The sequence below is a fragment of the Musca autumnalis genome, unplaced genomic scaffold, assembly GCF_047663935.1.
Source record: "Musca autumnalis isolate F117 unplaced genomic scaffold, ASM4766393v1 scaffold_5, whole genome shotgun sequence".
Taxonomy (NCBI): Eukaryota; Metazoa; Arthropoda; class Insecta; order Diptera; family Muscidae; genus Musca; species Musca autumnalis.
The window spans coordinates 143,909,792-143,936,911 of record NW_027412088.1 but is presented as its reverse complement, the minus strand read 5'-3'; the positions used below and the strand labels follow the sequence as shown (position 1 = coordinate 143,936,911).

Here is a 27,120-nt window from a genome sequence, read left to right as displayed (position 1 = left end):
AATTTTATCTGTTATAACAACATGTTTGCTTTTCATTAAAATTTTTATTTTTTTGTAATCTAATTTAAAATCATTATCAAAGCGTTCTGGACCAATTTGTTCTCAAATCGCGCCATTTCGGACCATATTAGGATTTTTTGATGCTATTGCAATTTTTGGTTTTTCTTTATAAACTCGCGAATTTTATGTTTATATTTTTTGTACCTATCGGACAAGAGAATATGGTGTCATTTGCAACAAATTCGCGAAAGTTACAGACCGTTTTTAATGACTTTGCCTGTGAGAAATGTATTTTTGTCTATAAATATTTGTTCAAACAAAGCAAATTTAAAATTATAAGTAGAAAAAATATCAAAAGGGTTTTAGTAATTGCGGTCGGTGCTGAAACTTTTTTCATCGAATCGATCTTAGAAACGCGTTTTCATTATTAGGACAAAATTCTCCACATGGTACTGGTATTGTATTTTTGTAGAAAACAAATACAATTCTCACAGGCAAGGTCAACAAAAACAGCCTGTAACTTTCGCGAATTCGTTGCAAATGACCCCAAATTATCTTGTCCGATAGGTACAAAAAATATAAACATAAAATTCACGAGTTTATAAAGAAAAACCAAAAACTGCGATAGTGTCAAAAGTTCCTAATATGCTCCGAAATGGCGCGATTTGAGAACAAATTGGTCCAGAACGCTTTGATAATGATTTTAAATTAGATTACAAAAAAATAAAATTTTTAATGAAAAGCAAACATGTTGTTATAACAGATAAAATTAAAAAATGCATTACCGAACTTCAATGCATCTGGTGCGGCAACTTTTTTCGCGATAGAGAAAAATTGACACCGTATTTCATAATAGTTTTCCATGCTCTACACGGCTATGTGGTGGTATTTTTTTGGTTATAGCCCTAATGTACATATATGTTAGAAAATCGGGGTTGTATTTTAAGACAAATTGGCTTGTGTAAACGCCTAGTTATGAAAAAATGGAGCGAAGAAGGTTGATCAGTGAACGATATTGCACAGCACTAAAAATAGCTCCGTTCCTTTACGTGCAAGAATCTTAAAATTTTACAATTTTTTAATCGAAAGGCGTTCCTTTACTTCAGACACCATGCAATTCATTCAGTTTACAACTTTTACTATGTTTGCCGATTTTACTATTTTCAAAAGTAAAGGAACAGAGCAAATGTGATTATGAGGGGCCAAACACAATAGCTCTGTTCCTTTACGTGCAAGTTTTACCACTTTTACACGAAAAGTGTTCCTTACTTGTTGTAAGCATAAAATTGATATTAGGACAGTTTGAAACTTTTACTACCTTTGGCACTTTTACTATTTTTAAAAGTAAAGGAACACTGAATTCCGGGAAAAGCTGCAATATTTAAAAACATATCTTCAAACAATTTCTGAAGAATATAAACCTTAACGACAGCCGTCAATTGAAATGTTCCATTTGTTTCACATTCTCTTTTTCCACTCTGTTTCCATGCCTTTTTCTCTTAATACATTTTTTTTTTCATTTGAAGTAATTAGTGATCCATTTAATTCCGCCATGGCTGCCAGGATACATTTGAAGGATAACATAGAAACGTGGGCATAAAACACAGGACAGGACAAATGACAGGCAGACAAGCAGGCGGTTAGAACAGGCCAAGACAAATGAGACATTTGTGTATGTATACGTAATGATTAAGGGTTTATGTTACCCAATATGGAAAACACGTTAGTATTGGTGGGGGTGGAAACGGCCTAAAAAAATAACCAACATTGTAGGCATTCTATAGTGATTGGTGGTAGCAACGGTAAACAGCGGTGTGGAATTTCTTCATGGAACAAAAGGATATGACCTCTTTGTTTGAGGATAACAATAACAGCAACAAAAGCGGTTGTGAGAATAGAGGCTTACAAAAACATACACAGAACAAGCATCACGTAGTGTTTAAAAAAAAATCATTGTTGTTAAGCTGATGATGCTGATACTGCTGCTATGGATATTCTCTCTTCTCCTTTTCTTTACTTTTATTCGTGAGTAATTGAAAAAAAAACGTGTGTACAGATATTTTATACATTACAGGTCAGGTTGCCTTGGTTACATGCAAACCTCCTCTTCCAATAAATACTGATACATAAAAACAACATGAATGAGTGAGATTGAAGAGGCTGTGCTAAACAAAAGAGCCTTCTTGTTTTTGGGGTTACATTCTAAGGTTAAATTTCGTTGGTTCTTTGTTTTGAAGAAAAGCAGCAAAGCAAAGGTTATTTTAATGAAAACCGTAAGGTTGTTATTTTAAATATTAGGAATTATTTCGGGACATTAGATCAAGTATGGATAAAGAACAAATTTTGAAAAAATTTGAGCATTTAGGGAAAATATATTTGTTTGTGCATGGTCATTGAACAGGTCCACCAAAAAAGGCTGCGAATATGACATAAAAATCAAAAATCCTTTATACCAACCTTCAGTGCCAATAATGAAGCTTGCAGTATTCTCAAGTGATGCCTAATTTTTCCAGGGATTTCTCAATAAATGACAGACCAATACAAGATCCCTTTGGAAAGGTCGGGTCAAACCTGATTGGAGCAGTCTTAGACATGTCCTACATTTTATGAGGAATGCTGGAAAGAAAGCGAAGGCGTACTGAATCCCTAAACGATTAGTTTCATAAACTGGATGACCAGGTCGATGCAGCCTATCTCGGAATTCCAGCTGATACCAATCTTAAAGGAAATATTCGAGAGGATAAAAATCTGCATATATCAGATTACGATATTCTCGGACGAAGAATTGGCGTGGAATGTTTAAAAGCCGACCGAAGTAAAATGAAGGCAAGCCCATTCATATACCTTAATGCTCGGAGCATAAGAAGGTGCAAAACGCTTTTCCGGCTTCTGCGCATTGTTTTGTTCTTCGGACTACTTTCTTTTAGATGAGATCCACAAAAGAGATAGTTTTATGTTTTCTAGAAGTGTAAAGCTGGTTTAGGCTCTGTAGAACTTCTGAATAATCATCGTCCTTATATACATGTATAAGGGTACTTAATCCTAGATTTTGTTTACTTAATCTAGTCTTAATCATAACAATAACAATCCTTAAAACTACAGATGTTAATCAGCTGACCTGCTTAGACTACTAACAGGTGATTGATATCAAGGTAGTTCACATTGATTGATTTATCGTTAAATAATATGTGTCAGCAAACTACTAATACGATCGAAATAAGTCAATCTGTTTAATGTTTGGCTTCGTTTTCATACGATTAATTAAGAGGAGCTGTTTAATGGACCTTGGTAACTTTTTCTTAAACACAACACAACCCAAACCATAATAAAATCATACATTTTATTTCATATCTTCAATTTCCGGGAAAAGAAATTTCAAACAAATGCTTCATTCCATTTTCGTTTATCAAATGTAACATGTCTTCCCAAAAACTTTTTGTACATAAGCGATCAAATAAGTTTTTCCCCGCCTTCAACCGAGCGACCAAACAAAAACTCACCTTATCTTTAATTAAAAGCATATTTGGGGGCGCCCTCGCCTTACCTTTTAACAAGATGATAATTAAGATAAAGCCATGGTGACTCACATTGTTAAGGTAAATTCTTCTTCACATTCTATAGCATGACATAGATATTCCGGCATAATCATATTTCAATGCTCGCTCTACCTTAAAAGAAAACAAACCCAAAGAAAAAAATTCCTCCCTCTCCAAAAATATCAAATAAAAGCTATCTTCCAACGACAATCTTATGAATGAAAAGGAATCTCTACTTTTGGTTTTGAATTATTGAATACATTTCGGGTTGGTTACAACCATTTTAAGAAAAGCCCGGTTCATTTCGAATTTACAAATTAAAGAAACAATTCCAAAAAGCCAAAGACGAAAAGAAAAAAAAAACAAATTGGTTTCGTTAAGAAACAACTTAATTAAAAAAACTAATCACGTTTTTATTTTGTGATACATGTTGCCTACCTCCTCCTCCCCCAATTCCTTGAATGCGGCTTATAAGGAATCACACTCAATAACCAACCATTATAACCCAGCATTTTCAGTGTTCACTTGAGTGTTTTCGTAGAATGTAAGCTAATGGAATTGGCTAAGAGGGCCAACACGGTGTAGAAGTGGTAGGGTAATAGTGCCTGTAAGCCTTTCATAAGCTAATATTGTTGCACATACCAAAATATCCATCATCCTCCATTTATGTCTCTCCAGAGATTCCAAACAGAGTAAGAGAGGTAGAGCGCGCGAGGAGAGAGGTGAGAATTAGTCAAGTTTATTTTAATTTTGTATGACACCTTTTCTAAGTGGTAAGTGATGGTAATGGTTATGGCATGTTATACAGAACCGTTGCTTGGAAAATCTCTTGTAACCACAAATTTGTATTATCAGCCCCTGACGATGTGGTGGTGGTTGGTTATCTTCTCACACTCCTCGGTCCTCCGTTCATTCATTCATTGGTTGTCCTATTGCCTCAGCAACATGAAAAGGTTTTTTATGTTACACCGGCAATTCGAGTGGCATCGAGGTGAAGAGGTAACATTGGGAATTTTGGGGAAAAATTCACAGGACAGCACATAGTCACAGCTACTCTTGAAATGTCCGGAGGAAAGCAATTGTTCGACTGCAACCATCATATCCCCTGTGAAAATATGATAGACACAGCTAAGTCATAGAAATCTGGCGTGGAAATGTTTACAGCATAGCAATTCGCAGGATAGCTGTAGAATATTTTGATGTTACTACTGAACCGGAATTCGGTTGTCAAATCGCTGATAGTATATCATCTGGTCATCATCGTATATTTAAAAAGCTGTGAAGGGCATGCTGTTTTCTAAGCCTGGCAGGTGAAGCCTCATTATAGTTAAGGAAGTCTTACACCATGCACATTTCATAATCATTCTTTGAGAAAAGGTCTATAGAAGCACACTTTCTTTGAGAAAAGGCTACAGAAGCAGCTTTCTTTGAGAAAATGTCTGTAGAAGCAGCTTTCTTTAAGAAAAGATCTATAGGTGCACCCTTTCTTTGAGAAAAGGTCTACATAAGGTCCATTTCTTTGAGAAAAGGTCTATAGAAGCAGCTTTCTTTGAGGAAAGGTCTATAGAAGCACACTTTCTTTGAGAAAATGTCTGTAGAAGCACCCTTTCTTTGATAAAGGTTTATAGAAGCAGTTTTTTTGAGAAAAGGTCTATAGAAGCACATTTTCTTTGAGAAAAAGTCTATAGAACCACTCTTTCTTTGAGAAAAGGTCTATAGAAGCAGCTTTTTTTGAGAAAAGTTCTATAGAAGCACACTTTCTTTGAGAAAAGGTCTACAGAAGCACAATTTCTTTGAGAAAAGGTCTATAAGCACCCTTTCTTTGAGAATGAGTCTATAGAAGCATCATTTCTTTGTGAAAAGGTCTATAGATGCACCCTTTCATAAAATAGGTCTATAGATGCACACTTTCATAAAATAGGTCTATAGATGCACCCTTTCATAAAAAAAAGGTCTATAGATGCACCCTTTCATAAAAAAAAGGTCTATAGATGCACCCTTTCATAAAAAAAGGTCTATAGAAGCACCCTTTCTCATCATAAATACATCAATGCGGTCGAAATTAATCGTATTGTAAACGTTCCTGCTGTTGGCATGACGTCAATATACTTCTCTGTCCCATAATATTTTCTTTCCATTTGAGCTAAAGATCTAGGTGAAGATCTAGAGATTATAAGCTAGATTACTTGATTCTTCGCTATCGATTCGTAAGTCTGGAAGTCTTCCACATTTCCATTGTCCACAAGATATTTAGAGAAAATCTCAACATAAAAACATCAATTCGATCGAAGTTAACTGTCCCTGTTAGCGATTCTTCCCTCTCTCTCCCATATTCGTATTCTTTTTATTATCAACCCAGGCGGCAAAAGAAATCCAGATGTTAGACCGGATTATTTTCTTTTAGATAACGTCTCGATCATTAATTCTCCAATAAACGCGATTCTTGGGAGTCGCTGATGTTTGTTTCGGCTTCCTCAATATTGTTGCTTGGAGATATGAACTCCTCGCAGTCGTTGTTGTCTTCTTCGTCCTTGCATTTCCTGTTTTGAAGAGGACAGTGTTGGAGATACAGGTAGCCATACCCTTACTCTTCGTCAGACTGGCTACAGAGGTCACCTACCACAGGGAGAGATCCCCTCTACTTTCTGTGAAAAACTTCTAATCTCTGCAAGTCCAACATCTTATTATGATTTTCTAAGACTATCCCCGTTCCTTCTCAAGATTGCTGCCCCAGTCCCACTGACGATTTTGTCCGTCAGTCCGAAAGACATCCAATCTCGTCATGTCCTCTTTTGTTGGACTTCGAGCATACGTTCTGTTTCGAGTGTTGAATGAAAATATAGTTAGGTGAGTGATCTCATCGTTCCTCACCACGTTCCTCCCATCTCCTCGTGCCCAATGTCGTATTTCGATTGTTTAATACTTCGAGGTCAGCGTTCCGTTTCGAGCTTGCCATCTTATCAAATCAAACGTCTTACAATGGTTGTCTAAGACTTCGACCATACATATCGTCTCTAGTTTCTGTCCCATCCTTTAATGTAAACTGACGACTTAACATACGATTGAATACCTCCTCGGGAGCGACCTTTACAAAGTACACTTTCATATCGGCGCTGACAATTTCTAATGGGCTTTGCTTAGCTCTCCGGTTTGATCACTGAATAGTTGCGCTGGGCTTGATTGAGTTTCTTTGATATGAAGGCAATAGGAAATGTTTGTCCTGCGCATATTTTTGGACCAAAAAAATATATACCAGTTCTACTAGCAGCACAGTGTATGCGAAACGGCTATGCAACTACTTTTGCGTATTAAAGCTGACCTTTTCAGTCTCTTCAAGTATATCCATTAGATTAAGCGGCCTCACTCTTTCATCCTCTTCCAATGGATCCTTAGAAAAATCTTCTTTGTGTGGTTCTTGGATTCCTTTGAGAAGTATGACGACTCCTTGTTAGTCTCTTCAGTCATCTTCCTCTTCTGCATTGTTCGGAAATTCTTTTCAAAATCACCAAAGCTCTAGATCTCACTTTTTTACCCTCTACCGAATGATTTTCAAAACAGTTTTCTTTGTGTGGTTCTCGGTGAGGTTGGCTCGAGTCTTTACAAGGCCTTCTGTCAATCTGTTTCTTCTTCGGCGATTTCTCATTGTTTTGCTCTTCAGAACATCTGATCCTCTTTCCCGCTTTCGAAATATTAGAAATAGCGTTTTTAATCATTGTTGTTTAATATTGGTTAGCCGTGCCTATTTCTTCTTAAACTTGCGTCATTGTGCCCCATATCACTGCTTTTTCTTTGTTGTGATTTGTGAATTTTGACTGTCGATTTTTCGGAAATATCGATAAATGTCAAACCGTCTAGCAACCACAAAATATTTTGTGATTGCCTGATGACTGACAAAAATTATTATTGTTTTAGCAAACTGATCGTGTGTACCCCACTTTACAATTCTCTCGAATTTCTTAGATATTATTGTGCAGGATGGTGGCTCCATGTATTATTAATAATATTCCTCTTCTGAATGGTCTGGCATTCTTCGCAAAGTCCCCAGGCCCTCCAGTTGATTCCTTAGTTGGGAATCTGCCAATCGATCACGAGTTTGTCTAAAGAATTAGAATGTGGAAGTTGTTTTCTTCTTCGTGTTTTGCTCTTCAAGAGATCTGATTTTCTTTCCCGCTTCCAAGGAATTGGAGGAATTATTCCCAATCTTCTTAGGTACTGCTTCACATTGAACTTGCGCCCATATTTTTACACCACCCTCATAACTGCATCTAACAGCCAACTAGTTTTTTTGGTTATTTTATCGTTTCTTTTTCTCCTCTCTCTATCTCCTCCTACGTATGTAATTTGAACACTGTTTGGTTATGGGGTTTTCTTTTAACATCTCTCTGAGGTTTACTTTAAGTTATGTTGTCATCAACGTTTATTGTTGATTTTGTCTTCGGTTAGTTTTTTTTTTTCAGCTTGATTTTTTTACTATGATGCTTCTTCTTCCTACTACTCGCCTATTTACTTGCCCTGTCATAAGTCCTCCTCATCTACTATTCTATGCAGACAGCAAGGCGGTTAGATGTTTAGTTTGGTTTTCTATGATTGAATGCGGCTAAAGAAGACATACATGTAACATGTTTGGGATCGCTCGGTCGGTCGGTTGGTGTTGATGACAGCCGTGTTGTCACTTTACCTAACTTCTTTCTTGTTATTTGTTTATTTTGTTGTTAGAAGCTAAGCATTTTGTTGCTGTCATTTTTTTTTTTTTTTTTTTTTTGATTAGGTAGGTGGTTGAGATTTTGTTTGTTGTCATCATTGAGGTTTTGGGTCGGGTAGGAATGTTGCAGTGACACTTTGTCAGCAGGGAAGGTGTTCTACAAAAACACACACCGATGGTTTTTAATAATTTAGTTTATTTGAAAATGCAATAAAAGATATTGCAAATTTTTGCATATCTAGGGCAAGTGTCAAATTTTATTATTTGTGGGAATTTGCGGTGATTTTCCTTCTGTGGCTTTAAAGGAGATACTTTCTTTATTTAAATCATTAAGAATATGTCTTATCAGGCTAAAAGAGCATTTTTCTTATCCGACGTTTCGCTGGTGGTTGGTAGCTTCTTTAGGTCTAATATTTTATTAAATATTTAATCTGTCGTCAAGTTTCACAAATTTGAAGGTTTCTTTACACTACACAAAAAATAAAAAAAAATAAAATACTTGCAGTATGCCATATCGATGTGTTCAGGTGCATCTGTGGACCTTACCGGCATGTAGCCCATTACTATGCAAAGTTCTCCTTAACCCGGATATGCCGACGGGCAAACTAATGCAACAATTTTTGTGATTTTTCTAAATAGTGTTATTCTGACTGATAATATTACAAAACAGAAGAAAAAATAAAGAAAAATAATTTCTATCTTGGATTTTAAGGCCGTACTACATGTAGTACACTCGGCATATGCGCATGCAGAAGACAAATGTGGTCTTATTATGTTTGCGGCATAGTCATTGGAAAATTGAGTAATAACTTGCACCAAATCACTATCAGCAATTTTTTAAAACAATTCGAGGGTTTAAGGTAAAATTTCCTGATCACATGCAGAAATAATAGCATCGGTGTCTTTTAGATTTTGCTTTGCTCTTTCCACTGACGGCTTGATCTGTTACAATAACGCAAGTGCAATATTGTCATGGCTATCTGAAACATTGGAATAAAGATTTCGAAAAAAAAACTAAGCTTCAACATTTAATAATAGAAGAAATAAATTTTTAAATTTATCATCATGGAGGAGATGAACTCCAGTATCTTCACCTATAGTGTAATTAGGAGGGCTTGTATGAAGGAGTCTGGCCTAATAATGAAAACGTGAATTTATCTCATTAAAAATCGTTTTGTTGTTTTCTAAAGTAGTCTACATCATGTTTTATACACTTTTGCCAGAGCTCAAACCGATTGTGCAAGCAACTTTTCCACTCCGGATGAGACATCTCCAAAACATGGTTTTTGAACGCTTCAACAGCATCTTCTGGCGACGAAGATCGTTGACCACGTTTTGTTTTCTTGATGTGCGAGAATCAAATGAAGACACTGTGTTCCAAGTCACGAATCTAATCAGAATTTACCGTCCTACGTTTCTCAAGCCGTATAGCCGCCATATGATCAGCTTATCGCAGAAACGGGCGACCATTTGTTTCGAAGTGTTTCTTCAATGAACAACTTTAGTTGGATTTGGCTCGTCTTCGAAGACCCCATCGTCGATTGCTGTTTTGTTTCGGGCGCATACGCATAGATTCATGATCCACGAAGACCGTATAAACGTATTGTGAAGAACCGCTATCGTATTTTTTCAACATTTCTTTGCACCAATCGACAGGAGCCTCTTTTGAGCAATTGTCAAATTGTGAGGTTCCAACGATAACAAACCTTTTTTACGAACAGGAGTTCATGCAATATCTCATGTTTGCTAGTGCAAAAAATGACCAAGGCTGCCTTTATCTCACCGTATATCACATGACGATTTGCATTATTAGTTCTTTCACGGCATCAATGTTTCCTGACACAACGCCGTTTTTGGACGATATTGCCTAGGACAGAAACTTACCTAGTAGCCCTCGTATTCACGCCTTCGGCGGGTACAATTGCAATGTCATAAAAATCGTGCAAAAACTGTTCAAATATTTCTTCTAAGGCATTTATTATCTCATATAATGATAAAAATCTGTAAAAATAATATTCTTATTTTTTACACCCAAGTGCCGACCGTACTACATGTAGTACGCTAGGAAATATGTCAACTAAAATCACATATAATTAATTTTCTGGCATATACTTTTGCTACGTACTGATTTTTACAACTGTTATAATTAGAAAAATATAGAAAACCAACAAAAATAAAAAGTGCATATAAATGTTTTTCGCGCCGATTGCGTGGCATCTTCACACTTTTCAAAATTTCACAAAACTGAAATCTTTGATCAAAAATAATACGCACAAGCAGTTACTTTACACAAAACTTATCAAAGTACGCTTTGTTCACCGTTATGTTCTGTAGCACCTCAGCAAGTTTATTAAAAAATTTAACGTAAAATAAGCTCAGAAACCTACAAATAATAGATGTACTACATGTAGTACAATCGGCATATCTGGGTTAAGTTGGTGGCATTTAACATTATTGCAAGTGAGTGCTGAAGCTTAGTATGATATTTTTACTCTACTGGGTATATTTATATATGTCATTAAATTGTGAAATCTTGCAACATTTTCGGCTCATCTTAAATATTATATACATTTCTTCTTTTTCGAAACCGCAACAAACAACAATTTTTTCCAATTCATGTCCATCCATCCATCAACAAATCCATTATTTTGAGCATATGTTAAACACTTGGCGTTTAAAGTGTAGGGGTGACCAAGCAGTAGAGGAACTCCTTTCAAATATCCATTCAGCAACATGTTTTTTCTCTTCAAAACATAATTTTTCTTCTCTTCACACTTCAAAAATTATTTACTAAAAACCAAACAGTAGTGTTTTTTTAATGTGGTTATTATTATTCTCCGCCGACATTGTTTGCATCTGAAATTGCCATTAAAATGTGTCTTATGCGGCAACATAGAATCAAAACTCTGAAACATTAAACAGAGGCGACACAATATGCCTGCCGTTTGCGACAGGGATCACTTTAACATGCTGATTTTCAATTCTACTACTTCTGCTTGCTATGCGTCTGTCATTTTACAATTTCGATTTGGTGTGGAAACAATGTACGAAGTCTGTCTGTCTGATGATGAAACAACAATAAATATGTTCAAAGTGCGTGACATGCGTGCCAGTGTCTAAAGAATTAATGTTCGTCTTGTGAAAAGAAACAAAAACCCGAACAAAACTGGTAGAACAATACAAAACCTACAGATAGACAAACATCCAGGCAAGAGGGAGTGTAAACGGCACACATTTGATTCAAATGTTAAAAATAAATACATATTTGGTGATGGTGTATGAATGATAGATGGAAGCAAAAAATCTATGCACTTACTCCTCCCCTTGTCATCATAGCATATTCTACTGAACTGAAACGACCCACCATCTTAAAGTGCCCAGTCTTTAGACTGTTAAAGACAAGATATTTTAGAAACAAAAAAATGTTTAAACATTTCTGTTGTTGTGCTCATTTTTTTAAGCTGCTAAATGGGCCATTTTTGTGAATGAATTTGAAAGAATTTAAATTGTTTTGATGACAAAGAGTAGTTTACAAAAAATGTTTTTGTTGGAAATTCTTTTAGAAACGGAAGTTTTTAAAATTTTTGAGGAAATTCGTGGATTTATTTTAAAATCAAAAATTTAAATTAAATATACATTTGTATGCAGTTCAGAATTTATATTTTAAAAAATTGCACAGCAAAGTGTTTTCATCCAACAATGCAGTTAATTCGATAGTATAAGTGCCGATGCACTGCATCTTTTTAAAAGCGTCACTCATTACAAGAGAGCACAGGACAATTTTGCTTCCACACGATATTCGATTGTTTCATGATTTTCCAAATTGTAGTACGATCCACTACTTCTGGGAAATCAACTTCAGTCCAAAGATTAAATATGAAATTCGTATTGCAAAATATTGAAGGATTGTGATAAATTTCTAGCAATAATTGGATTGATTTGAAATTTTTGGTGTTATTCACTGAATTAATCAAAAAAAAAAATATATATAAAATTTTGAAAATCAAATTTACATATACCGGAACTGTACCAAGCATTTTTGACATATTTGCATTTAAAGTTAATTTCCTCCCCACATAATAACTATGATATTCACATATGATGAAACATTATATTAAACACAAAACTAAATACCCCACAATTAAATTTCCCTTGACTCAATTCGCTCTCTATATCTCTCTATTATTAACAGACAACCGAAAAAATTTCAGGTCATGGTAAAAATTCCATTATAATTTTCAACACAATATAGCGAACATAGTAGACATGGATCTGCATTAATTCATTCATTTATCCATTCAAGCATTGCTCTTTGTTCCACTATAGAATGGAACCAAAAAATTTGTTTTCATGGAAATTCTTTACTCTTTGTTTCATTTCATTATTATTGTTATTATTTTTCTGGCTTAACATTATTTTGCTGAGCCCAATGAGCAATACAGAAGAAGCAGAGCAGTAGTCGTCTGTACGTTGTCCCTACCATATTTGCACGCATTTAAATTGTTTATTTCCTGTTTAATTTGAAATCATTTGGTGTTTTGTATGATGACTCGATGTGAATGTGGATGGCTGGGCTGACTGGATGGCTACTAGCTACATGGTTGACTGGCTGCCTATGCCATCGTGCGGTTCATTGTGTTTTTTCTGTCTGGGAGAGATACATATAGCTATAGTAGAGTGTGGAGTATCTTCTGTGTAATGATGACACATGTGCCAGCCTGGGCATCCATTGCTGCTGATCATTAAAATTTTACCACATTGCAAACATATTTAGTTGATCTGTCCCCCACCACCCCCTTCCATTCTTGCATTCTGTTAATCTCCAACTAGTGGATTATACATACGACTTCTTTTAGTGTTTTCCACGACAGCTACAAGATACAATAATTCTTCATAATGATGCCAGCCAGCTTTTATGTGATTTTAATTTAGAAAAAAACACAAAAAAACGAAAACAAATGCCTACACATTTTTCTTGTAGCAGAGATGCAGTAGGCGACGATGTGTGAATGGAAATAGTGCACGTTACAAATTTGAATTTCTTTTCTTGTCCCCACCAATAATTTTATAAAAGTAAATATTTAGAAGTCAATTTCCTTTGAAAGTGGAAATCAGCTGTTGAACTTATTTAAATATTAGGTATATTTTGAACTGGAAACCTATTAAAAATATTTAAACTATATTTCCATTGACCTCTGAGTTCGTTGCATTAGCTTTGGTCGCTTACACGGTAAATGTAACAAATGAGAGGAGTCTTGAAAATGAAATGTTTAGATCGAAAGAAGCCGCTCATATTTAAGGCAAATAAACAAAAGAGACTGAATCATGCTAAAAAAAAAACCAAAATAAGAGCAATACCTTAGGGGATAAGGTTCGTTTTATTGATGAAAAAGCACAGGCAAATATAGAGTAAAGTAAATGCTGCATATGTGGAGCTAAGTCTTATAAGTACCGCGAAATATGGTGGGGGCAAGGTTAGTGTGTTTTACGGCCTTTGTAGATGAACAGTCATTTTCAAGGTACTAGGACAAAATATCTACTCAACAGTAAATGTCATGATCTTCTCGTACATCTACTATATCTCCTTTGTTCGAAAGACTGCCACGGTAGTACGGCTATAAAACAGAAAAGAAAACACTTTCGATACCTCTGAACGGTTTCTTTATGGTCGTTTCTGTTGCCAAAATGGACACATGAATCAACCATATATTTTCAAGGTACGAGGAGAAAATATCGAAATCGTAAATGTCATGCTCTTCTAGTACATCTACCATATATTCTCTCTTCGAAAGACTTCAACGGTAGTAAAACTATAAAACAAAAAAAGAAAACTCTTCCGATACAACTGAACGGCTTCTAAAAAGTACCGTGAAATATGGTGAGGGCAAGGTTATTGGGTTTTGCGGCCTCTGTAGCTGGACAGTAATTTTCAAGGTACGAGAAGAATATATCGATACAACAGTAAATGTCATGCTTATCTCGTAAATCTACCATATCTTCTCGCTTCAAAAGACTTCCACGGTAGTACGACTATAGAACAGAAAAGAAAACTTTTTCGATACCTCTGTACGGTTTCTTTATGGTCGTTCCTGTTGCCAAAATGCAAAATGTGCACATGAATCAACCATATATTTTCAAAGTACGATGAAAAAATATCTACACAAGAGTTAATGTCTAGTACATCTACCAAATATTCTCTCATAGAAAGATTTCCGCGGTAGTACGACTTTGAAACAGAATAGAAAACTCTTCCGATACCTCTGAACGGCTTCTTTCAACAGGATGCTCAACAGGTTACAGAAATTGAATTTTTTTTTACATTTATTCCAGTGTATGCAAATTTTCATCATCAGCTGTTTTTGATGACGACGTTAAAAAGAAAATCCAAATTTTGTAACTGCATTTTGTTTGTCTTTTCAGCATTTTAATCCACTTTCAACTAAATACTTCTATTATTCAATATTTGATAATAAAGAAAATTATCTCAGATGTAAATAAATTTGAAAGTAATTGCAAAAATTTCCTTCCATTTTCCATTAGCTCGAGCAAGCATCTGCTAATAGGAAAATCTATGGGAATTATTTCTTGGAATTTTGTTCTTTCTCTCGTTTAAATAAAACGGAAAATTTAATTTAAAACTATAAGCCAAAATTAAACAGACAATTTTGGTCATTGTCATCACCGCGCTGGTGGAAATTATGGCATACATAATGATATTGTTCAGCAGGGGCGTAAACAAAATGTTTTGAGGTGGGAAAGACAAATTCTTCCTATACTCTTAAAGAAATAAAGACGAAAATGTAATTTAGGGCACACCATATCTTTCTTGGCCTCTTCATGGTTTTTCTGTTGCTAGGATCAGCACAAGACCCATATTTACTTACTAGCGGATGTTCAACAGGTAACGAAATTGGAACAATATTCAATGAAAATGATTCATGTGTTTAATTAGCAAAAAAATTCATTTATTCCCCTCGAAATGTGTGCTTTAGTTACGCTCCTGTTGTAGAAATGTATTCGTGTAAATATGTTTTTTAAAAGAAAACTTAGAGCTCACACACAAAAACATCATGCATTTAATCAATTTTAATTGAATGATGACCCCGCTCAATAAATGTTAGTAACAAAGCCGCACCGCGTCGCCAACAACATCATCAGCATCATTCAACTGAGGATATTTTTAGCACAGCAAGAAACATTAGCACCATTTCGGACCTCCCGCCTCTCTAGAGAGAAGGGGACAAATATCAACTTACGTTATTAGCTTCAATAATTTACTTCGTCTCGTTATAAATATGTTATGGCTGAGTTAAACCATGGAGAGCAAATATAAAATAACAAATGGCAAAAATATTTAACAAAAATAGGTTATGCCTCAATTGATAAGTGTTATGCCGTAACACCCTTAGAACTTTTAGTTATAACTATTGAAATTCATTGAATAATTCAATATGCCTAGAATTGTGTATCTATAACTGAAAATAGTAGCTTTTAAATCTTATTAATATTCCAATCACAAATTTATAAAAAAGAACCCTCTCTACAAAACCGAAATTATGAAAGTAATGGTGTTGTAATTTTTATGATCATGTCTGGCTTTAATTGACATCACAGCTGAGGTGCCTTAAAGAATTTTTGATGACACAAAATATCATTTGTAAGCCAAAGAAATAGAATTGTAACTTGAAAAAAAGGCATACGCCATGGTCTAATAACAATCTGAAAACTCTTTGCCTTTTTTCCATTTTTTATATTGAATTGAAGGTATGTTTTATTCATTTCTGTTTATACATTTTCTGGGAATTACTAGTTCACTCGTTCGATGAATCATTGCTAATTGCAACACTTGATGTTTTCTTAAAGATGGAAATATCAATCAATACAAAATTATTTTAAAATATTGCAGCTAAACTTGAAATAATTACAGCCAATATGTGAATCATCAAATTGTTAGTTCTATTCATGGTACATTTAATACCAGGTTGAACAATATTACTACTTTTGACAGTAAACTTAGAAGCTTATACGCCATTGTGAGTTTGAGTTTCAAATTACAATAATGTATTTCCAGAGCAAACATAACAATCAACTTCTCGGCCAACTAGGTATATTTATGACTGATAAGATACTTAACAAAAATCGAAACCGATTGCATTATTTGGTGTGTTAGAGGTATTTGATGTAATGCTCTTCTAGTCCATTTACTATATCTGCTTGTTTGTTTCTATTCCCAGGATGACCACAAGGTCCATATTTGATGGCTTATTTATGGTCGTTCCAGTTGCCAGGATAAACAAAAGCCTCATATTTAATAACAAACTGATAATGAACAGATTACAGAATTGTAATGGTCTTCCCTTTCGTTCAAAATTATTCAAGTGTGTTTTTTCTTTAGCTCATTCTTCACCCCGAAGACCAGCTGCAAACATTGATACGGCCCGTTAAGAAGTTTGCGTGACCCCACCGTAAATGTTCAAGGTCCAAGGAGAAGATATCGACACAACAGTAACTGTCATGTTCTTCTAGTACATCTACCATATCTCCTCTCTTCGAAAGACTTCCATGGTAGTACGACTATAAAACAGAAAAAGAAACTCTTCCGATACTTATCGACGGCTGCTTATGTTCGTTTCTATTGTCAGGATGAGCACAAAGCTTACATTAATTAAAAAAACGAATACTCAACAGGTTACGAAACGGTATTTCCTTCCTCATTGTAAACGTTGTAGGGGAAGCCACACTTCCTCATTGTAAACGTTGCAGGGGAAGCCACATTCACAATCAATACGCCTAATGGGTAATTTATTAGGTATTCTGTATCCAATTGTCTTAACTGTTTAATTCAATTCATTCTTCAACTCGGAGACCAGCTACGGATATTGGTACAGTGTGCTGAGAAGATTGCGTGACGCCACCATACATTTCCATGATCCTAGGAAAAAATACCGACACAATAGTAAACGTAATGCTCTTCTAGTCCAACTACTGTATCTCTCTCAAAAGATTTCCATGATAGTACGTGTATAAAACAACAAAAAAGAAAACTCTTCCCATACCTCTCGAAGATTTCTTTTACGTCTTTTATGTTGCCGGAATGAGCACAAGACCCAAATTTTGATAGAAAACACATACTCAATAGGGTACCGAAATGGAACCGTTCGTGTGAAATTACGAAGGGAAACGACAACAAAGTTTAGATGACTTATGATAGAAAGAGAATCGGACTTTAACCTGAAGATGGCTGCTGTTCGCATAAAATGCCAAAATTAGTCCAAAAAACTATCTTACTTCTTTCTTTGAGATATATAACAGTAAAAGCAAACAATGGTCCACTTCAAAGGTTTCCTTGACAGTACTTGGTTTATAAACATTTCAAGTCAGCTGATGATTTGTGTGTCTATTTAATAGGAAATGCATACTTAACAGGTTACGGAATTGGAATCGTATTCTATTTCGATCAAAATTATTCTAAACTAAAAACTATTTAATAGGAAATGCATACTCAACAGGTTACGGAATTGGAATCGCATTCTACTTATTGTATTCTATTTCGATCAAAATTGTTCAAGTGTTTAATTACCTAAACTACAACGACATTATCTTTTCATTACAACTTGGACATTTTCAGCTTCCGCCTTGAACTTAGGACCGACTAAACTTGTGATCAAGCACTCTTCACATGAAACCCTTCTGCACTCCTGTCTTCCAAGGTCACCGTACGTTTGGTTGATCACACATCGCCAGTTCTGCTTACCAAAAGTGGTCAACATGGCACATCAACAACCAAAACCTTATATCATATTTTCAAATACCAATTTAAAGTTTGAAAACATGTTAAGGTTATCTCACCCCTAAGGTTTCTAATCATTCACTTTACACTATAAGATTATTTTATACAGTTTTCAAAATTACACCAGCTACCCTGAGAGAAAATTAAGAGGGAACCAACCAAATGGTTCGATTGGTCTTTTGGCCCTATATTCAATTCTGACAAGCGATTTGCACATCAAAAAATTTATTTAATTTTTACTTGTGTTTAAAATGCGTAGCTGAGTATACCTTATAAGTAAATATAAAAAATAGAATGAATGAAAAAATATTTCATTATACTTACAGTATGCTGTGACGACAGCAAATAGCATTAGCCATTTGATAATATTTATTAATAATCCCATTGTGGAACGTTGTAGCATGCGCTGTTCTTTGGCTTTGGATGAGATCAAATTTATTTTTGAGATTTTTGCAAATGGAACCAACACTTGAAGTGAAGGTTGTTGTTTTTCTATTTAGTTGTGATTTAATTAATTGTTGTTTTTTTTTTCTATTATTTGATTGGGTTTACACGTAATCCAAGTACGCGGCGTCAATGATGATGATAATGGCACACAAATTTTTCACTATCGATTTTTTTATTTTTCCGATTTTATTTCTCAATCACGAGAAATGTAATCAAATAACCTAAAAAAATTAAAGAGGATTACAAGACGAAGAAGAAAACAAAACGCGAGGTTAGTTAGAACACAAAATCGAACAAATCACAATACTGGGTAAAACACAAAAAATAAATTCTATTTCAAAACACTATTATTTTGTGGATGAATAGATTAGATGGATGTAGGCACAACAAAGATCTGTAAAGAAAGGAGAGAAAAAAGAACATTAGTTAATTAAATTGTATTGAATTTTTTTGTATTATTTTACAATTGTAAGCATTGGAATAAAAAATGAAATTAAAATATTTCGTTTCGAATTGTTTCAGAGAAACACACGCTTTTGTTGGAACAAAAATATCTGTTTTGGTTCCAAAAATGTATTTGTTTTGTTCAAACATTGTAATCCAAATCCAAAAATACCATCTTTTGTTCCAAACATAGAAAACAAAAACAACTTTCGAATTTCCGCAATATTGTAAAAATCGTTAACAATACCGATTGTAGGAACTATCATAATCTAATTTTGTTTACAAAAAGTATTGTCAACCCAGAAAACCAGCCCAGAAATTTTTGATTTGAGTGTATATACTTCTCATATACACTTTTTACATAACTTGGATATAAATGTCGCGTATAATATTGCAATCATTGATGAACGCAATACATGGTTTGCTGCATTGGCTGACAACAAAGACAAACAAAAAACCACAAGCGTCCACCACAACATAAAGAATAATTAAACACCATAACAAACTCCGGTATAACACCAAACCTCAAAGCACAATAAAAATAGAAGAATGAAACAAAACAGAAACAAATAAAAACAAGAGTCTCATTGTTGGTATACATACACACAAAAACAATGATAAAGACATCATGTCATACAAACAAAACTCACCATAATTGTTTTTTTTCAACACGGCATCGAATAGCGAGAGAAGAGAAACAATTATCGAAGAAAAGAGAGAACTATTGTCCAGTTGACAAAAACTATTTTTGAATTTAACAAAACCCAATTGTTGGAATCACAATACTACATTTGGAATTTAACAATATCTTTACAATACATATTTTGCTCTTCGAATATTGTTGGATTAATCATATTTTTTTTTCTGCGTGCAGACCATTAGCATTTTATGACAACTGCAGCCAACTTAAGTTTAAAGGATTGGCTTTCTCACATAAGTCACCAATTGGTTTAAAATATCGAAGAATAAAGAGAAACGACACCCCAGTTTAAAAGTGGCCCTGGCAGATATTTTTTCACCTTTGTTTCAAACCAACTGATGAATTATGCGAGAAAGAATATTGCTTTATGTATTTCAGTCTTTAGTCTGAAGTTAGCTGCAGTTGCCATTATATACTAAAATCTTCATATTGTTAGATATGGCCTTATTTAAAAGATTTAAATATAAAATAATTGGGAGAATCTACGGCTTAGTTCAATAGAAGCCCTGGTAGCACTTTCTTCATTTTCATTTCAAACCAATCAATGATTTATGCGAGACAAACAATAGTTTTATATATCTCAGCCTTTTAAGTGAAGTTGGCTGCAGTTGACATAAGATACTAAAATCTTTTTTAAGGTAAATATGGCAAACATTGCCCTCAATCCTTAGTTTGAAATATAAATTAAAAGTTGGCCGACGGCTTATGCGAGAAAGAGAATAGAGTTGTTAAAATCTAGTTCGTTTGAACGACCTATTTAACTGTATAGTTCAGTGGACACCGGTCGTTTGTATGAACGAACTTCGTATGAATTATTTTATCCGTTTGTTTTTACAAAATAACTCATACGCATACGAACTATGGCACTGAACTAGTTCACTAGACTTACAACTCTAAAAGAGAATCACTTTATGTCTGTCAGCAGTTAACCTGAAGTCGGGTGCGGTTGTCATAAAGTGCTATAATGTCTTCCGAGACAAATACCCTTAACTATGGCCTTACTTGTGAGTTAAAAAAATAAATAAAATTATTTGAATTAGTTCAAAAAAGTACAGGTCCTTTGTTTATAAAAATATGAATAACAAAAGAAATAAATGACAAATAATGATGGTGGTGGTGCGTGAGTTTCTATTATAACAATTTGTTAGCTACAGGAAGTAAGAGAATTTCCGTCCCGTTTTTTCCATTATTAAATTAAACTTTTGTTAAACTTTTGTTTGAAAAGTTATTTGTTGTTATTGTCAGGCTGCATACATTTGTTCATTCACTAATTTATGTTAAATTATGCAGTTTTCAGAACAACAACAGCAGCAAACAAAATGTGAACTGGAAACTTTTATTCAAGGGCTTTGTCTTAAATTCAACCACCACCCTCCTCCTGCCTTTGAACATATTTTCTTTGACTCCGTTTTTTGCCACATGAACAATATTAAAAATGCATTAAGAAGGGGAAAAAAGAAATAGTAGACGCAAAGAAGATGGATTATACATTGGCTTTTTTGTGTGTAAGTCACCTACAAAGGAAGTCTCAAGGGTTCTCTTGACCCAAAAACCCAATAAAAAACGACTCCACACATCAAAGTCATTCCCATAACATTAGGACGTGGATTTATAACCTTTATACTTCACACAGTTGTGGCTGGCATGCAGTGCTTTGGCAATGGCGTTTGGGATAACAAAAATCTCATGTTAGGCATAGCAATATTGACGGCTGAGGGGGCTTAAGGGCACAATTTTACAACCTATTTTTTATGATGGAAAGAAATAATTACGGGACAGAGTCTAAATAACTCAACTCCGCTGGGAAATGTTACTATGACCACCACATATTCCACTCAAGGCCTCACTATCGAGGAAATTTATACAAAGACCACCCACTTGAAGAAGATAAATTTAGATGATTCTGGCAAGAATAAAGTGTCATCGAAGAAATGATCTTGGCTGAGGAAGCCGAAAAAGAAAATGAACTGGAAAGGCAAAGTTGTGAACACGAAGGTTTGGCCGTGCAATCAGAAAAGGAGGTAGAACATCAACGGCAGTTCGAGGCTGAGAATGTGAGTCAGACACAGGAAGAACCTTTAGTTGATGTAGGTGTTTGTTCCAGGAAGGAGAAAACCAAAGAAGAAGCCAACGTTGAAGAAATTATATTGGATTACAGAGGCCATAGTCGTCCACAGATTTCCAATGGTAAATTACACCCTGATAAATTTAATAATTTTAGAAATTCTTCTAAGCCCCCTCACTATAAAGGCAATCGAAGAAATGACAATGCTTGCTGAATCCGAAAAAGAAAATTAGATGGAAAGACAAGGTTGTGATGAATTTAAAAACTTTCCTTACTTTTACAATGATAAATTACACCCTGATTATTTTAATACCTTCTCTTATTTTAGAAATTCTTTGGAGTACCCTCACTACGAAGGTAAGTTGAAAACGAAGAAGAACCTCACCTTCAAGTTGAAAACGAAGAAGAATGGCGGTTGAGATACGACAGTTGAAGTCCACAGATTTTCAATTGTAAATTACACCCTGATTAATTTAATATCTTCCCTTATTTTAGAAATTCATTGGAGCACCCTCACTACGAAGGGAAGGTGAAAACGAAGAAGAATGGCGGTAGTAAAGGTATGCACCTATGTTGAAATACCTTAATAGTGAAAAACTCTACGATACACTCCTGCGGAATGATACGTCGAATGAAGAATTGAAAGATAGAGCGCCAAAAGAAATGTGGTGTAGCCTGGAATATGAAGCAAGACGTAAAAAGAGGTTCGATAGAAAAAATGTTTGGGCCGCTTCCTGGATGTTATCAGATAGAAGTTGCTGCATAGCTTTAAAAATATCTAACAATGTAAAAGTGACTTTGAAAGCTTCGCTGTTTTATATATAAATATAAATTGTATTTGGCATCCCTTTGCGAGTGGTTAGCATGTTCAAAACCCATCAATTCAAAGTCCTATGATAGATCGGTTAAAATGAAGCCAGAAGAAGACTACTCGAATTTATTCCAATGGAAAAATCTGCGAAATTTTTTAGTTGCTTCTCAAGAGTGGTCTAAGCTCCAGAATTTACATTGTGCAAAGATGAATTAGGGAAACGCAGATAGGGAACAATTCGGTAGTGTTTCCTCTTCAAGGGCGTCAAAATCATAAGCTGCCAGCCACAACTGGAAATCACATGAAGGGATGACGGTGGTAGAGCGAGCAAAACTTACAGCTATCTCGAACCCTGGCATACCTGCGATAAAAGCTGTTGAAGTGTGGGCCCCAATGTAAATGCATCTTGTTTTGGGATTTGACCAGAAAGCGGAAAAAGCGACCTGCCAAACCTCAAGGATGGTAGTCTAGGGATCATCTTTATTCTTACAAAAACGCTTTGGTAGGGCTTTACCCTTCAAGGGCGTCAACAGTCACAAAAACTTTGCTTTGGTGAACCTTGGGAGAGAGCAAAGCTTACAGCTACCCAGATCCAAAAAGTTTAGATTTTTTGGTATAAAAATCGTTTAAAAAAGAAGCTTCAGTGGACGGTGATAGAGATATTAGAAAAGTAAACACTGAAATTTGTGTTGATCAAATTATGACAATGGCTTCCAACATGGGGCAAAGGTGTGTTATCCTATTTGATATGCATTTTTATATAAATTAAAGGATAGTTTTTCTTAACGAGAAGATAGATAGGACATCTTTATTAAATTATGGCTGTGGCACCCAATATGGGGTAAAGGTTTGTTATTCTATTTAATATTGAATTTTACATCAATTCTAAGGGAATCTTTCTTAAGGCGAAGATAAGGCGGTATTACGGCCAAAAAAAGGTTCAGTGGGCGGAGAAAAAGATATTAGACAACTAAAGACTGAAATTTGTCTTGATCAAGCAATAACAGGGGCGTCCAACATGGGGCAAAGTCTTGTTATTCTATTTGATTCCATCTATTGAAATGGAATCTTTCTTGCGGTGAAGATAGGACGATATTCCGCCTTAAAAAAGAAGCTTCAGTGGTCGAAGTAAGAAATATTAGAAAACTAAAGACTAAAATTTGTCTTGATCAAATTTTTACAGTGGCGCCCAACATGGGATAAAGGTTTGTTATTCTATTTAATATGCATTTTTATATAAATGAACGGATGGTTTTTCTCAACGAGACGTCTTGATCAAATTATGACAGTGGCGCCCAATATGGGGTAAAGGTTTGTTATTCTCTTTGATATTGAATTTTACATCAATTCTAAGGGAATCTTTGTTGAGTTGAATATAGGGCGGTATTACGGCTAAAAAAAGCTTCAGTGGGCGGAGAAAAAGTTATTAGACAACTAAAGACTGAAATTTGTCTTAATCAAGCTATAAGAGTGGCGACCAACATGGGACAAAGTCTTGTTATTCCATTTGATTCCATCTATTCAAATGGAATCTTTCTTGCGGTGACGATAGGATGATATTCCGCCCTAAAAAAGAAGCTTCAGTGGTCGAAGTAAGAAATATTAGAAAATTAAAGACTGAAATTTGTCTTGATCAAATTTTTACAGTGGCGCCCAACATGGGGTAAAGGTTTGTTATTCTATTTGAAAATGCATTTTACACCAATTCAAGGAGAATATTTCTTAAGGTGAAGATAGGGCCGTATTTCACCTATAGATTATCGTGAGAAAATCTAGAATGATGTTGGCGCCCAACGGAGGACACTAACTTATTTCAGAATGTTTTTTTGGTGCATAAAAATTTAGAATAAAATGTTGGGTATAAACACATAGGAAAAATATCTCTGAACTACTTGCCCTATTTGCAAGAAAAATTATTTTGAGTAAAATTATCTCTACGGATTTAACTGAAGTCATTGCACTACTTTGGAGAGACTTGGAATATCCTGGTCTTAGAATTGCCACATAACTTGTATTCAATATTTTCTCGAGAACACAAAACTTTTCTCTTCTAATGTACTGTTTCTCTAAGACGATTCGAATTCAAATTCGTTCGAATCACTACCAAACTCCAATGTAGAAAATGTTTTTGTGATTGAAAAAATAAAATGATGAAATATTTTTCAAAAAACCGAAGTTTGGTAGTAGTTTGAACGGATTTGGATTCGAATCATCTTACTGAAACAGGGCATAACTGTTCTACTAAATTTGTTATACATCATAAAAATAAAAGACATGGAATTTACCTAATTTTAGAATTGCCACCTAAGTTGAAATCTATAATTTTTCTGTAACCCATTAACAAGCTGCAACTCTAATCTTTAAAATAGTATGTCTCCATAAAAGTTCTCCAAAATTTTAAGAACATCATTAAAATACAATTTATAAGGTACAAATTACTTTTGTATGGTGGCACTCTCAATAAAGTGATACTATTGTGGCAGACATTTCAATGTCATAAATTGAATTGAAATTGATTCCCAAGTTAAATATCTTTTCTGATATTTAAAAATAAATGTCATCGTACATATTTCCTTACAACTTACAGACTATGTGGGCCATTTATTTATTTCGTTATTGAATGGAAATTTATAGACATCATAATTTTGGCATTAATGCATTCTGACGCCTCCTGTTCTAGTTTCGAACTTCTGTGCGTCTAGAAGAAGGAAGGGGATTTATGTATGTCTAAATTCCTCCAAAATTAATTGTTCTACGAAGACGTAAAAAAGTGCATTAGTCTGCTGGCCGCATATCATTTGTTAAACTTTTTAACAAGCTAAATTATGACAGTTTTCTTTTGGGTATACAGAGCAGAGATTTTTTCCCTGTTTTGAAAATATATTTTTATGGAAATTATGAAATGGAAATGCAATCCCGAATAATAATTGGAAGCCCATAAATTTTGTGGATTTAGCGGAATGGTTAACAACATTTCATGTTGGATATTATGTGTGTGTCTGTGTCTTTAAAGTGGGAGTGAAAAAATTTTTATTGAGATCATTGATCTTTTACACCATAAACTGGCTGTCACATGTATGCATGAGCCAGAAGAGAACCCACCCCATTACTCTTACATTTTTAAAATATAATGTTATAAAGAAAAACGTTACAATTAGTTGTGCCATTCTTTTCATTAATGTTTTATTTAAACATTTTATTAATAAAAGTGGAAACACACATCACACAAGGCAAGGCAATGAGGGATGATATATTCTCCCTAACCTACCTAACCCAAAAAAGAAAATCCATATGACAACACGTGTGTGTATTGATCAAAGTGCATTCATTCATTCCATCCATTGTGCGTATGGACCCTGTTATACATACGATGACAGAGGGTTGATATTTCTGTAACGATCTCTTACAGCTGCTTTAAATTTCTATGGAATTTTGAAATATCTTCTAATTGGAAATGTTGCTGAAAGATTTTGATGGAAGAAAAGAAAGAATAAATTACAGTGAAACCTATAACGAACTTTTTCGAATTATAACCAAGTGTGGTTTCTTTAGTTTCTTTGAGAAATATTTCTCACAAGATAGAGGGAGACCCTCACATCTTGAAGTAAATATCATTAAGTATTTGACTATCGATTTTGTTCTTTCACTTGTTACTTTATGCTATTCTCCCAAGAGAGGTACTATTCTTCTGATGAAACATATTTGGTTATTGTCGTGTGTAGTGAGTTTTTACTGTAAATTATATTCTATGGAACAAGAGGGTTGTTTTGTAATAGAAACCGAAAACAATTAAAACTGGTTTGAGATAAAAATCTAAAAAAAATAGTTAAGGATATAATTCATTGGATTTGCTAGCCAGGATATCATTCGGAATATTCTTCTTATTTTATAATAAATACTATTCTAATTTTTCTTTGTTCTGTTTATGCTCTCATTTCAGTTTAATTATGTGCCACAACTGCATTAACAAACTGTTTAGGTTGAACGAACTTTCGTTCTTATGACTCTGCAGGTATTAGAATAAATGAATGGTGGGTTTTGGATCATTGTATTGCAGTGGAAGGCATTGTGACTCACAAGAGAGCCAATGTGCTCTAAGTGAGCGTAAATTGGCTATCGCTCACAACCTGTGTAGATCATGGATAGGCAATGTGCGCTTACTGAGAGCAAGTGAGCATACATTTCAATGCATTTTACATTGAAGTTTTCGCTCACTTGCTCTCAGTAAGCGCACATTGCCTGACCTGGGTGTAGATGCTAAAGGCCTGCGTACATAAGCCGCTCTGCCTGATTGCCTTGCTTACCTGCTTCATTTCTGACGTAATAAAAATAATAGAATAAAGACGAAATTTCGAACTGGGTTGCCATCAGTTGGAAATTGGGTCGGCCTTCTTTGTTCTTTTATTTTTTTATTGAAGCAGCAAAGCAAGGCAATCAGGCAAAGCAGCTTATGTACGCAGGCCTTAAGTGCTGTTTTACATTTAAGCGACTTGTCTTACGATTTTTTGTCTCCTCTTTGCTCATCTTCGTAAATTTCACACACAGGGTTGCATTTTTTTGTAACATGGTACCAAGTGTACATTTTGTTAAAAATACTTAATGTAAAAAGAAGGTATTTTATAAAA

At 34.7% G+C, this 27,120-nt stretch overlaps 1 protein-coding gene across 36 annotated transcripts in view; it reads right to left on the bottom strand.

Annotated features, from left to right (window-relative positions):
• Dscam1 (Down syndrome cell adhesion molecule 1) overlaps positions 1 to 27,120 on the bottom strand; it is a 255,910-nt gene that overhangs the window by 211,394 nt on the left and 17,396 nt on the right. For all 36 annotated transcript variants that reach the window (XM_073956048.1, XM_073956049.1, XM_073956059.1 and 33 more), the window contains exon 3: positions 18,353 to 18,696. In XM_073956048.1, coding sequence (XP_073812149.1) covers positions 18,353 to 18,431 — 79 coding nt within the window. In that variant the 5' untranslated portion in view covers positions 18,432 to 18,696. The remainder of the gene's footprint in view (positions 1 to 18,352; positions 18,697 to 27,120) is intronic.